General features: G+C 36.8%; 1 protein-coding gene across 6 annotated transcripts in view; it reads left to right on the top strand.

Moving 5' to 3' along the window:
• The window catches only part of LOC105464539 (structural maintenance of chromosomes 1B), a 64,552-nt gene that overhangs the window by 21,415 nt on the left and 27,967 nt on the right, over positions 1 to 15,170 (top strand). For all 6 annotated transcript variants that reach the window (XR_011614206.1, XR_011614205.1, XM_071080734.1 and 3 more), the window contains exons 10-12: positions 2,350 to 2,535; positions 5,230 to 5,409; positions 8,641 to 8,787. Coding sequence is in view for 4 of the 6 variants with exons in the window: in XM_071080734.1 (XP_070936835.1) it covers positions 2,350 to 2,535; positions 5,230 to 5,409; positions 8,641 to 8,787 (513 nt within the window). In the remaining 2 variants the exon portion in view is untranslated. The remainder of the gene's footprint in view (positions 1 to 2,349; positions 2,536 to 5,229; positions 5,410 to 8,640; positions 8,788 to 15,170) is intronic.

Below are 15,170 nucleotides of genomic sequence, written 5' to 3'. Positions count from 1 at the left end.
GGCCGAAGTGGATGGATCACTTGAGGTCAGGGGTTTGAAACCAGCCTGGCCAACATGGTGAAATACTGTCTCTACTAAAAATACAAAAAATTTAGTGAGGCGTGGTGGTGCATGCCTGTAATCCCAGCTACTTGGGAGGCTGAGGCAGGAGAATTGCTTGAACCTGGGAGGCAGAGGTTGCAGTGAGCGGAGATTGCAACACTGCACTCCAGCCTGGGTGACAGAGCAAGACTCTGTTTCAAAAAAACAAAAAACAAAACAAAACAAAAAAACACTGGTGAATTGGGGAACGTGAAGCTCATATGCTCTCTAATGAGAGTGAAGACCCTAGGTCTCACTAGGGCTTTAAAATTGGGAGGCCATTTTGAAGCCCTCTTTTCTAGATGAGATTTGTCCTCCTCCCTCAAGGTAGAAGAACTTGGTATGGGATATTAATTAAAAACTCAGATGAGAGAGAATTCAGGTACTTAAATGAAGTGTGTTCTTAAAAAGTCTTAGGTGAGTTCTCACTTGCCGCTACTATCCAATCCCTTACAAGAAAGTAAACAGAATAGGAAATACTTATTCTATCAAGTGTTGCTCAGAGGAGGTAATTGTCTCAGTTCTGTGAGAAAAGGAATTAAGAAAATTATCCACCATAGCAAATCAAAGATCTGAACAGAGCTGCTCACATTAAACATAAGCAAAGTGAAAAGAATCACTGTGGCAGCTATAGGTACATATAATAACAAAGAGGAAGAAACTATTTAAAAACATTTAGAAGTCAAAGAGCCCAGTCTAGAAGGTTACAGAACAAAATCCCCTGTAAATGTTTTGCACTATGGGCAATTTAATAAGAACTTGAATTTATGAAACTAGATTCAAATATAAGGTAAAACAATAAGATAAAAAGGAAAATGTAAGCTGTGAAAACAAATCAAGAATAGGCATTATTACCAAATAATTATAGTTAGCATGTAAGTAATAAGTAACATAGACAAATTAACAAATTAGAAGCATTAATAGCAAGAAATGTTAATAAATTAGAAGTAGCTGCCAGGTGTGATGGTATGTACCTAGTTTCAGCTACTCGGAGGCTGAGGCAGGAGGATAGCTTGAACCTAGGAGTTTGAGACCGGCCTGGGCAACATAGCAAGACCTCATCTCTTTAAAAAAAAAAACAGAAAAAAAGGTAGCAAAAAATAATAGATTACACAATTGAAAATCAAATTATTGACCCTGAAGAAAGGCTTGAGATAATCACAAATTAATGGAGAAGAAAAAGTCAAAGATATTTAAACAGAGCAAAGACAGTGATGTTTTATCATAGGAAAATGGTATTCTTGAAGTAGAACCTAACAAATGGAGGAAGGAGTCCAAAGACAGAAAATTAAACCTTCAGATATTCTAGAGACCACTGATACATGATGCTCGACATCCAAACATTTTCTAGTAAAGTTTTTGAACTTCAATCTAATACATTCTTGACCATTCTTCAGGTCTCAGATCAAGTAACACTTCGTGGAAATCCTTCCTTGACTTTTCTTTTTTTTTTTTTTTTGAGATAGAGTCTTGCTCTGTCGCAAGGCCAGAATGTAGTGGCGTGATCTCGGCTCACCACAACCTCCGCCTCCTGGGTTCAAGTGATTCTCCTGCCTCAGCCTCCCGAGCAGCTGGAACTACAGGCACGCACTGCCACGCTCAACTAATTTTTGTATTTTTAGTAGAGGCAAGGTTTCACCACATTGACCAGGATGGTCCCGATCTCTTGACCCCATGATCTACTCTCCTCGGCCTCCTAAAGTGCTGGTATTACAGGTGTGAGCCACCACGCCCAGCTGGAAATCCTTCCTAGACTTCTTATGCCAACCTGGTCCCTGTTAAATATTCTCAGAGCACTCTCTACTTTGTCAGTGTCTAGCTCCATTTTGTACCTACATGTGATTATTGATTATTTATATCTTCCTCACTAGACTGAAAATTCTGTGAGGTCAGAAGGTATCTACTTTGTTCATTAATGTTTTATCCAGCGCCTAGCTCAGTACCTGCAATAGCAGGTCTCTTATAGATTCTTGTTTAATAGATAAGGGAATAAATTAGTATTTAATCATGTAGTTTTAGAAACTATTTTAATATTTTGGTAAGGCTAGTCCCTCTTTATTACTCTTTTTTTAAATGAAGTGTTACATAGCTAGATGGACATTGCGTAATGAAACTTAGGTCTATTTGAATAAAACTCTATTAATTATGATGTATGTAATTTTATAAAATTAGTTTTTGTCTGTGCTACTTTGTTACATTAGATAACAATGAATTATATATTTCAGTCTAATATATCTATTTTTCTCTCCTTTTTTGAAACCTGCTAAGTTTGGAAGACTACTTGACCTGTGTCATCCTATTCATAAGAAATACCAGCTGGCTGTTACTAAGCTTTTTGGCCGGTACATTATTGCCATTGTTGTAGCCTCTGAAAAGGTAGCAAAAGATTGTATTCGATTTCTGAAAGAGGAAAGAGCTGAACCTGAGACATTCCTCGCTCTAGATTACCTTGATGTAAGAACTTTGTAATGCCTGGTATTTATAGTGATAAAAATCTTGTCTTTTAAAGAATGATCTTATTGCCTAAAACTATGATAGTGATTGAAAAAAATTGTAGCTTGTATGTCAGTTAGGCAATCATTTAAATGGCTGGTGTTAAATATATTGGCAAGCAAAGAATAATATCAAGTGGCTATTCTCTTTCTTGACATCATATCATTTCTTCCTTATCTAGTTTTTACAGAATTCTACCTTTGATTTCATTGCACTAGCAGTACACCACTCTACCTATTAGCCAGCAATGTATTTTGTCCTATATAGCAAAGTATAGGAAATGGATAAGACGTATGGTCTGTTGGTGAAATGCCAATTCAGTCTTAATTGTAAATATTTGACCCAGTGTGTTAACTCTTTGTGAAAGAGGCTAAATTTTGAGCCTTGAGGTATGTATTGAGATACCTTAACATATCCTGAGTCTAAATTCATGAAGCAGAAACTCTGTCATATCATGATTGATATCCTTCAGTGATTATTCATTGACTACTCAAAAAAGTGTCCTCTTTGGTTCACCAGTCAAGACCCTGAATTGCAGGCAGTCTTCATAGTAGTTAAGAGCACATGCCTTAGAGCTAGACTGCTCTGAGTTTGAATCTCAGCCCTACTTCTAATTAGATCTTACTAATTTATTCTTAATTTTTCTTTTTTCTTTTCTTTTTTTTTTTTTTTTGAGACGGAGTCTTGCTCTTTTGCCCAATCTGGAGTGCAGTGGCGCGATCTTGGTTCACTGCAGCCTCTGCCTCCCGAGTTCAAGCAATTCTCCTGCCTCAGCCTCCCAAGTAGCTGGGATTACAGGTATGTGCCACCACACCCGGCTTTTTCTTTTTCTTTTTTGGATTTTTAATAGAGGCGGGGTTTCTCCACGTTGGTCAGGCTGGTCTCAGGTGATGCGCCCGACCTCAGGTGATGCGCCCGCCTCAGCCTCCCAAAGTGCTTTGATTACAGGCGTGAGCCACCGCGCCTGGCCTATTAATTTTTCTGAGTATCAGTTTTCCATGTGTGGAAATGGAAGAATTAGTTCTTACTATATTGGATTACTACAAGGAGTTGTTACATGTAAAGCACTTGGCATAAGATCTCCACAGAGGAGGGGCTGGTGCTACTTATGGTCCAGACCTCCCTTTTGTACTTCCACACTGTTGTTACCTTCTGCTCACTGAAATTCTTTACCCCATCTCATCTGCCTGTTAGAATCCTGTTTTACTTATTTCTCACTTGAGATTTTTTTCAAGACAAACTCATTTTTTAAAAAATCTTACACAGAAGTGTATCAAATATAAAGGGAATACTCCTACCCCTTCATAATGTCTGATTCCCTAATAGTAACAGCTTTAGATTGCTTCCATACACTCAATTTATATAACTATATATTCCCAAGTGTATATACACACACGTACACATACACATTTTGGTTGTATATATGTTTTCTTCTTTGTTTTGTTTGTTTTATTAAAAAGTGAGATCATACTTGCTGGATTTTGGTAATACATTGTAGACACTTTTGTGATCTGTTGTAAACCCAACCTAAAAGTCATTACTAAGAAGGTCTGAAGGCTTTCCTGATCATTTAAGTGGAAAGTGTTTTGTTTGTGTTTTTCTGTTTTGTTTTTGTTTTTTTTTTTTTGAGACAGAGTCTCACTCTTTGTTGCCCAGCCTGGAGTGTAATGGCGCAATCTTTGCTCACTGCAACCTCCGCCTCCTGGGTTCAAGCAATTCTCCTGTCTCATCCTCCTGAGTAGCTGGGATTACAGGCGCCTGCCACCACACTCGGTTAATTTTTGTATTTTTAGTAGAGACAGGATTTTACCATGTTGGCTGGGCTGGTCTTGAACTCCTGAGCTCAGGTGATCCACCTGCCTCAGCCTCCCAAAGTGCTGGGATTACAGGCGTGAGCTACACGCCTGGCCCAAAAGTGGTTTTTTAAAATTCCATAGTGTTTTGTTGCTCTCTTGACACATATCTAAATGGGCATTATTTTCCACTAGATTTTATGATTTTGAAAGTGTCTTGTGGAACACTTCCTATACATTGTTTTATCCTGACTGGTTAGTGACAGAGTTGAAACTGGAAATTACATCTTCTGGCTTTTGATGAAGTTTTTGTTTTTAAAAAATATTACCAAAACCCATGGTGGGATGTAGTTCATCATGTTCTTATCAGTTTTTTATGGTGTGTAATTACATACTATTTTTTTGTTTTGTTTTTTGTCTTTTTGGTTTTTTGGGTTTTTTTGTTTGTTTGTTTGTTTTGAGATGGAGTCTCACTCTGTTGCCTAGGCTGGAGTGCAGTAGTGCTATCTCAGCTCACTACAACTACCGTCTCCCAAGCTCAAGCGAGTCTCCTGCCTCAGCCTTCTGAGTAGCTGGGATTACAGGCATGTGCCACCATGCCTGGCTAATTTTTCTGTATTTTTAGTAGAGGCAGGGTTTCACCATGTTGGCCAGGCTGGTCTCAAACTCCTGACCTCAAGTGATCTGCCCACCTTGGCCTCCCAAAATTCTGGGATTACAGGCGTGAGCATCATGCCCGGCTGGGTACATACTGTTAATCTTTTGCTGTCATGCGTATATACGTTTTGTGAGAAAGAATATAATGAACATTTGGTTTTTATTTCAGTGTATCTAACGTGTTAAATATTTTAAAACCCTTTAGATCAAGCCAATCAACGAAAGATTAAGGGAACTTAAAGGCTGTAAAATGGTGATTGATGTCATAAAAACTCAGTTTCCTCAGCTGAAGAAAGTGATTCAGTTTGTGTGTGGAAATGGTCTTGTTTGTGAGACTGTGGAAGAAGCAAGGCATATTGCATTCGGTGGACCTGAAAGACGGAAAGTAAGAAAAGAGGCTTGGATCACATCTTTGGATAAGTTGAAGTAGTATTTATATGACTAACATACACAAACACAAATATTTATATATGCGTTTTTTATGTTCTTTTTTCTAAAGAGAACCAACATAGAACCTAAGGGGGTTATGGCCTCAGTGGTTTTTATAATTTTCTGTTGAATTTAGAAAAAAAAACCCTTATAGCATTTCTCAACATCATAAATTATATTTCGGAAATTAGATTTATTTTAGTAATATCCTAAAGCAGTTAGTTGTTGTTGTTGTTGTTTAACCTTACATGGAACGCTGGATATAGTACCTGTGGTTTTGAATACCAGGAAAGATTTTGGGTATTTATTTTACAACGTGGGCTAATTCTTCCATACTTTAGTGGAGATACTAACTGTCCTTTTGCATATTCAAGGTTTAACATATTTGAATTTCTAGAGAACACAATTGAAATGAGATTACTAAATACAGGTATCTTGAGGGAATAATTTTGGTCTTAAAAGTAAGTACTATTTTACTCTTAGTTGAATAGAGAGTATTTAGTTATATTTGTATTTAGTTGAGCAATGTTAAACTCAAATAATCTGATGTAGTTTTTTTAAAAAAACTACATTTACGATGAAGTATAACATAATGCTTGAGGGTATATAAGCTATAAAGTAAGACCAGTGATGCTACTTAGTAACTAATTATGTGACTTTAGGGAAGTTTATAAACCTCTAGTTTTAGTTTTCTCATCTAAAATTGGGGAAATAATATTACCTGTTTTATAGGGTTATAAGAATTAAGTAATAACATGAAAAACGCTATTATAGTGCCTGGCAAATAGCTCTCAAAAACTGGTAGTAATTTTATTACTTACTAGTCAATTAACACATTTAATCTGGACTGTCCAGAATTGCAAATTAACACAAACAGGCACTTCTTAATGAGACATGAAGATTTCCAGTGTTAAATTTATTGACTTATGTAATATGATTAATTTTTCATACATTTTGGTGTGTCTGATCAATAATCTTAAGCATAATGTAATCACTGTCGTTGAATTCTACATGTTAAATTTAAGGTAGTGTAGTTATTGTTTTTCTTATTTTGCTGCCTAATTAACTACACTAACATCTACTTTTGTATATTTGTATATTTCATAGAATTGATATTTGAAGATTTGTGTGGTCAAAGAAGTCACGTGAAGATATGATTGCTTATTCCTTCATATAACAAATATTTATGGTTTCTATCTTGTTCACAATAACATCTTTACCCCTTTAGATTGTATCTTATTTTTATCAGTAGTTTAAAATTTTAATCAGGTGTATCTTATTTGTATCTTGACTATATCTTAGGAACTTTGGAAGAATTTTCTCTATTTTAGATTGGGTCAAACCGTTGGATAGATGTCACATTTTCACAGAAATCATCTGGTGAATCATCTGCAATTTGTGCTTTTGGTTTTCTATATACTTGATACCATGTTTTAGAATTTTCTTTAGTCAAACATTGCGAGTAGTATTAAATATTTTGGTTTACTTGTTTACTTGTAAACTATAGTATATATAAACTACATACAGTATCTATAAACTACAAATATGAATTACATCAATTCTGCTAGCTATAGTTTGGTCACCATATTTTAGTGATAACTGAGTTTTTACATATTTTAAAAATTTATGTACCACAATTTGAAAAGCCCGAATCTCTTTACATATATGTAATTATTCTATCTGTTTCCCTTAACCAGAGACACAATTATTTATTTTCTTCTCCTATAGACTGGTTGGTTGTTACTCTAAAACATATATTATAGAAAGATCTATTTGTACTGTGCCCTTTTAATATGGTGAAGCAAAAAACAGACCTAGAAAAATGTCAGTAAGTAGCTGGAAAATTTGTGAAAATATTATTTTTTCCAAAATTTCACATATTAAACAATAGCAAATAAAGTGCAGGGTACCACTTTGCTGGGTACCACCTGGAATAAAATATCGTTAATCTAAACCTCATTCCTTGTATCAGGATAAATTCCAGATGAATTAGAAATGTTAATGTAAAAAGTAAAACCATAAAATTTCTAAGAGAAACCATGGGAAATTTTTTCTTTTCTTTTTTTTTTTTGAAATGGAGTCTTGCTCTGTCACCCAGGCTGGAGTGCAGTGGTGCGATCTCTGCTTACTGCAACCTCTGTCTCCCAGGCTCAAGCGATTCTCGTGCCTCAGCCTCCCAAGTAACTGAGATTACAGGTGCCCACCAGCACACCTGGCTAATTTTTGTATTTTCAGTAGAGATGGGGTTTCACCATGTTGGCCAGGCTGGTCTGAAACTCTTGACCTCAAGTGATCCGCCTGCCTTGGCCTCCCAAAGTGATGGGATTACAGGCATGAGCCACCACTCCTGGCCTGGGAAATTTTTTCTTAATCTCAGAGACAGGAAGGCTTTTCCAATATGAAAAAAAAACCCAAAAGCTATAAAAGATGAATGAATTCACCTAACAAAGAGTTTCTGCATGGCAAAGACTACCATAAGAAAAATCAAAAGAAAAATGGCAAACGGGAAAATATTTGTAGCTCATAGTAAAGAGCAGATGTTCTTACAAATCACTGTGGAAAAGAACAATAATATAGTGGGAAAATGGGCAAGGGATATGAACAAACTTGTTTTCATAAAAGGAAATATAATGATTCTTAAACATGGAAATGCAACCTCACTCATATGGAAAATACTCGTTAAAATTACACTGAGGTACTATTTTTACCTGTCAGATTGACCAACATCAAAATGTTTAGTAACACTTTATGGGGAAAGAGATTCTTCTGTTCACTGTTGTGGGAACTTAAATTTATACCAGTTCAATGAAGGGCAGTTCTCTCACTTGTGCCTTTGAGGAACTTAGCTTATAGATTAACTTACATGTGTATGAAATGATGTGTGTACAAGCTTTATTCACTGAATCATTGTGTATAACAGGAAAAATTGGAACCAACCCAGATATTGATATAAGACTAAATCAATAATTTATTGCCTAGAATTGCTTTGGGCCTTAGTAAAATGGATTTTAAATTTGTGGTTTGTTTATTGTTTGGGGTCTCTTCATAAACTAGATATTTTATTAGTAAAGTTCAGTAAGTATCTTTTCTCATCTGTTTTATTCTTAACTTTAAAAATTGCCACAGTATGTTTTTATTTGTATCTTTGTGTACATTTCTTCAGGGCAAAATATTTTTAATTTTACAGACAGTAGCTCTTGATGGAACATTATTTTTAAAATCTGGAGTGATCTCCGGAGGGTCAAGTGACTTAAAATACAAGGCTAGATGCTGGGATGAGAAAGAGTTAAAGAATCTAAGAGACAGACGAAGCCAGAAAATCCAAGAGCTAAAGGTAAATCCATGCCATAAAAGTTGTAATATAGTAAGTAGAATAATTGTGTTTTTAAACTGGGTGGGTTTTTTATAATAACCATTTCTGTAGTTTAAGAATTGAAATAATGCAGAATGAAATAAAAATAAAAAATAAAAATCTTTCCCTTACTCTCTTCCTTATATCTCAGTGGTATTTACTAACCACGGTTTGATACATAGCTTCCAGAAATTTTCTTGGTATGTGCAAGCATATGTATTATTTTTCCTATTTTCTTTGTTTTATAATAGACTGTTGCTATAGTGTTTGCAGCAAGTTTTTTTTTTCTTTTTTAGATGAAGTTTCTCTCTTGTTGCCCAGGCTGGAGTGCCATGGCGTGATCTCGGCTCACTACAACCTCCGCCTCCCGGGTTCAAGTGATTCTCCTGCCTCAGCCTCCTGAGTAGCTGGGATTACAGGCATGTGCCACCATGCCCAGCTAATTTTGTATTTTTAGTAGAGATGGGGTTTCTCCATGTTGGTGAGGCTGGTCTTGAACTCCCGACCTCAGGTGATCCGCCTGCCTGGGCCTCCCAAAGTGCTGGATTACAGTTGTGAGCCACTGTGCCCGGCCTGATAGGCATTTCTTAAAATATAACTGAGGTTGGGCATTTCCTCATGAATGTAATGGTCCTCTGTAATTCTTCCTTCTGTGAACTGCTTATTTTCTCTGCACATTTTTCTAGTACATTGTTCCTTATTTTATTACTATTTTAAGAATTATTTGTATTAAGTAATTTAGTCCTTAGTCATATGTGTTGTAAACATTTTTCATTTGACTTTTTAGTCAGCTTCAGTTGGAATATAATTTATATACCGTAACAGTCACTAATTTTAAGTATAATTTAGTAAGTTTTGACAAATGTACATAGTCACATAACCATCATGATATATCATGATATCTATATCATGATCATGCACTCATGATATAGAACATTTTCATCACCCCCCAAAATTCCTTTGGGTTCCTTTTAGTCAGTCCCTTCTTCTGGACCCTTTGGGGCCTCACAACCCAATCTGCTTTCTATCATTATAGTTTTTCCTCTTCTAGACTTCCATATAAATGGATTCATACAGTCAGTTGTCTTTTGTGTTATATTTTCTTCACTTAGTATTTTTGAGATTCAGGTGTGTATCAAAAGTTATTATTTTTAATTGCTGAGTATCTCTTTGACATTGACTTTGTTCTTTTTGTCATGCATGTGTTTTTAATCTTTATGTAGCCAAATTTATTAATCTTTTATAACTTCTGGATTTTAGGATGTGTTATGCTTAGAAAGACCTAATTCTTTCTGAAGATCACAAAAGAAGTTCAATAATGCTTCCTTCTAGTGCTTTTGTGTTTTTAACATTTATATTTTTTATTTATCTGGAATTTATTTTGATGACTGGGGACCCTGCTTTATTTTTACCGACTGACTTACCATTTTACAAAAGTATAATTTGTTGAATATTGTAATTCCCTCATTTATTGAAGCCAAATTTACAGATGCTAAATCAATAGAATGCTTTCAGATTATTTATTTATTGTTTCTATTTAGTTTTCTTCATTGGTTGATTCAAGCACTTACTTTGGCAAAGTTACTTGACTAATTTTCATCTTTTTCTGAAGCATAAGACTACATTTTATGTTTTAATCTAAGGTGTAGAAATATTCAGCTTTTAAAGACTTCAACAAATTTAGGCCTAGGCACAGAGAGAGTTCTGGGAAGATACCAACTTAAAGTCAATCTTGCTTCCCATCCATGTCCATGCTAAGGTTCCATCTGTGTGTCACAACCTGAACCAGGCGGCAGCTAGGTGAGAATGATGTCTTGGGTTCTGAGGGAGGCTGCTGGGAAAAGCTGATATAGGGCTTCCTCTCTTTTGATGTGAAGAGTGCTTGGGTAAGAATCAGGACATAGCAGAATCTGGGGGTAAGTTAAACATTTGTCCCATGTGAGGATGCCTGATCTTCTTGAACCCCATGAAGCTAAATATTAGCTTAGTAGGAAATTTGTGGCCTCCCTATTCCTGAGTTGGGAAGAGTCCAGGGATACCAGAGAGATCTTTTCCTCTGCCTCATCTCAGGGTGGTACTGACAGTCTTCTCTTGTAATCACTGACCCTCAGGTATAGAAAATCCTGGTGGGGTGCTGTGATTTCGGGGACTTTAATACTCAGACATGGTCCTCAGTGGTGAAAGAAATACATAAATGTATCTGAGGTGTTCTAGGAGCCAGGCAACAACTTGAGCAAAAAAGTAACGGAGCATTAAGGAAATTTAGTATAGGGTCATCCTTCCCCTGCCAATCCCCAACGCACAAAAAGATTTTCCAGGACTAAAAAACGTACTTCTGGCCAGGCGTGGTAGCTCACGCCTGTAATCCCAGCACTTTGGGAGGCCAAGGCGGGTGGATCACCTGAGGTCAGGAGTTTGAGACCAGCCTGGCCAATAGGACAAAACCCCATCTCCAAATGCAAAGCTATGTGCAAATCCACACACTTCATGTAGAATTCACTAATTTGATTCTCACAACAGCTGGTGATGGGTATTTTTACTACTCACATTTTCTAGTTGAATAACCTGAGTTACAGACACGTTAAGTGGCTTGGCGAGGTCATACCCCCAGGAACTATGGGTGCTTGGGATTGAACCCAAGGAGAACTGGCTCTCAGGCACTTCACTCAACCAGCTCCTAAAACTGACCTGAAACAGCAGTGGCCTTGAAACAACAGAGGCTTGGCCGGGCGCAGTGGCTCACGCCTGTAATCCCAACACTTTGGGAGGCTGAGGTGGGCGGATCACGAGGTCAGGAGTTCAAGACCAGCCTGTCCAACATAGTGAAACCCTGTCTCTACTAAAAATACAAAAATTAGCTGGGCACGTTGGCGCGCACCTGTAGGCCCAGCTACTCAGGAGGCTGAGGCAGGAGAAATAGCTTGAACTGGGAAGCAGAGGTTGCCATGAGCTGAGATCATGCCGCTTCACTCCAGCCTGGGCAACAAGGCAAGACTCTGCCTCAAAAAAAATAAAAAAAAAAAAAAAAGAAGGAAAACAGAAAAAAACCTGAATGTTGAAAAATAATGGGATGCTCACCTGACAAATGCAAACAAAAAGAAAACAAAAGTAATAATATCAGACACTGTGAACTTAAAGGTTAAAAATCCTTGTGTGTAGTAAGCTTTCAGTAAGTACTTACAATTTAATTGAATAAAGAAGATTATATGTAACATAAGACAAAGATTTCCATTATAAATCTGTTTGCAGCACATAGCACCTAAATATTAATATTTAGAGTAAAACTAATTTTTTTAATAGAATGGAAAAGATAACTCAGGAGTTGGAAAATCACTCTTAGAAGGAAAGGTTAAGTGTTTAGTTTGGTTGAATTAGGGAAAAGAAGGCTTGAAACTACTTCTTAATAAAAATAAAAATATAGTGGAACATTTCAGCAGAGTGACTTCTGAGTAAGTTACATGCTTTTATGCTTTAGTTTCCTCATCAGTATAATGTGAATAATAACATCTATTTCGTAGCATTGTTAAGAGGATTAAGTTGGTTAATAAATGTAAATTGCATAGAACAATAAGTGCTCAATAAATGCAAGATACTGTTAAAAATATCTGTTAAACATTTATGAAAATTGATCATATGCTCGGCCACAATGGAAACCTCAATAGTTTTTTAAAAGTAGAGCTTTTTATAGGTCACCTTGATCATAATTTAATGAAACAAGAAATAATGACCAAAATAATATTTGTCTCTGTAGAAATTAAGAAATGTAGATAGTTTTGGAATTAAGTAATCCAGAGGCAAATTACAAAGTATTTCAAAAATGATGAATAGGAATATACTTCCTACCATTATCTTTGAGACATAGTAAAAGCTACATCAAGAGGATGTAATCAAGTAATGCCTACATTACTAAAGAAGAAAGAAAAAATATAAGGGGCCGGGCGCGGTGGCTCAAGCCTGTAATCCCAGCACTTTGGGAGGCCGAGACGGGCGGATCACGAGGTCAGGAGATCGAGACCATCCTGGCTAACACAGTGAAACCCCGTCTCTACTAAAAATACAAAAACTTAGCCGGGCGAGGTGGCAGGCGCCTGTAGTCCCAGCTACTCGGGAGGCTGAGGCAGGAGAATGGCGTGAACCTGGGAGGCGGAGCTTGCAGTGAGCTGAGATCCGGCCACCGCACTCCAGCCTGGGTGACAGAGCGAGACTCCATCTCAAAAAAAAAAAATAAATAAATAAATAAATAAATAAGGGAACTTATTAGTCACTTTTTTTAAAAATTAGAGGAACCACAGACTGGGCAACATAGTGAGACCTCTTCTCTACAAAAAATTCAAAATTAAAAAATTAGCCGGGAGTGGTGGCATGCACCTATAGTCCCAGCTACTTGGCAGGAGGATCACTTAAGCCTGGGAGGTCAAGGCTGCAGTGAACAGTGATCATGTCACTGCACTTCAGCCTGGGTGACAGAAAGAGACCCTGTCTCAAAAAAAAAAAAAAAAAAAAAAAAGGAAAGCAATTAGAACTGGCCAGGCATGGTGGCTTTTGCCTGTAATCTCAGCACTTTGGGAAGCCAAGGCAGGAGGATCACTTGAGTCCAGGAGTTTGAGACCAGCCTGGACAACATGATAAGACCCTATCTCTATTTAAAAATAAAAGAAATTAGAATACCCACAAAATAACAAAAGTTATACACGGAATTTTTTTTTTTTTTTTTTTTTTTTTTTTTTTTTTTTTTTTTGAGACAGAGTCTCACTCTGTTGCCCAGGCTGGAGTGCAGTGGGGTGATCTCAGCTCACTGCAACCTCTGCCTCCTGGGTTCAAGCAATTCTCCTGCCTCAGCCTGCCAAGTAGCTGGGATTACAGGCACGCACTCCTGTGCCCAGCTAATTTTTTGTATTTTTAGTAGAGACAGGGTTTCACCGTGCTGGCCAGGCTGGTCTGGAACTCCTGACCTCATGATCTGCCTGCCTTGGCCTCCCAAAGTGCTAGGATTACAGGCATGAGCCACCATGCCCAGGCTAGGAAATTTTTTTAAAGCTGACATTAATTTAGTAGAAAACAACTCAAAATAGAAAAGGGGCAAATCTAAAAGCTAGTGCTTTTGAAAGACTAGATAAACTCTGCAATCCTAATGAAGGGAAAAAAAAGCTAGAAGCAAACATACATGATCAGGAATGAAAACATTAAAATAATTTTAAAAGAATCCTACATGTGAATAACTGTATGGTTTTAAAAATGGAAAATTTGGAAGAAATGGATATTTTTTAGAAAATATAAATTACCAAGATTGAACAGAAAAAAGGTGAAATGTTTGAAAAGGTAGGCAGTGGTGTGGTTTGCTGGCCTAATCCTCATCCACAGTTTCCTTCCTTTCTAGACTCTATTCCAAGATTGTGAAAAACAAAAACAACTTAATTTCACAAGTTGCCTTGTAGATAGGGCTGGCCGTGTGACAGTTTTGGCCAGTGAGATATAAGTGAAAGTTTTGGTGTTATCTTCTGCATTTCTTCCTCCTGACTGCAACGCAGTCAAGATGCAGCAGCAATATTGCACCAAAGGAAAAGCAAGCATGAGGATAAAAGTCATTGTACTAAGGAGCTGAAAATTAGATCCATTATTGATTAATGGCAAACTAGTTTTGCGTGAGGAATTAAATATATATATATATTTAATGCCACTGTGATCTACACTGAAAAAAGGCTTCAGGAATATAAAATGGTATATATCATATCATGGAAAATGGTATGATGGCTTCTCAAAAAATTAAAAATAGAATTACCATATTATCCTGCAATTCTTTCTTTTGTCACCCCAGAACCTGTGAATATGTTGGGCATATACCCAAAACAAGAAAGCAGGGTCTCAAAAAAGAGATTTATACACCCATGTTCATAGCAGCATTATTCACAATAGCCAAAAGGTAGAAGCAATCCAGGTGTCTATCAACAGATGAATAGATAAACAGAATGTAGTATATACATACAATGGAATATTACTCAGCATCAAAAAGGGAGGAAATTCTGACATATGCTACAACATAGATGAAACTTGAGGACAAATACTGTCTGATTACACTAACATGAGGTACCTAGAGTAGTCAAATTCATAGAGACAGAAAGGAGACCAGTTGTTGCCAGTGGCTGGAGAAGGGGAGAATGAGTTGTTGTTTAATTGAGACAGAGTTTCAGTTTTGCAAGATGAAGAGATCTGGAAATTGCTTGCACACAATGTGGATATATTTAAACACTACTGAACTGTACACTTAGAAATGGTAAAGATCTCACAACTGTGCTTGACTAGCCAAATAAAAATGGTAAAGATGGTAAATTTTATGTTATGTATGTTTGACCACGAGTAAAAACCAA

Source organism: Macaca nemestrina, chromosome 15, assembly GCF_043159975.1.
Source record: "Macaca nemestrina isolate mMacNem1 chromosome 15, mMacNem.hap1, whole genome shotgun sequence".
In the NCBI taxonomy this organism is placed as follows: Eukaryota; Metazoa; Chordata; class Mammalia; order Primates; family Cercopithecidae; genus Macaca; species Macaca nemestrina.
The sequence above is the reverse complement of the archived record's forward strand: the minus strand, read 5'-3'. Positions and strand labels throughout refer to the sequence as shown.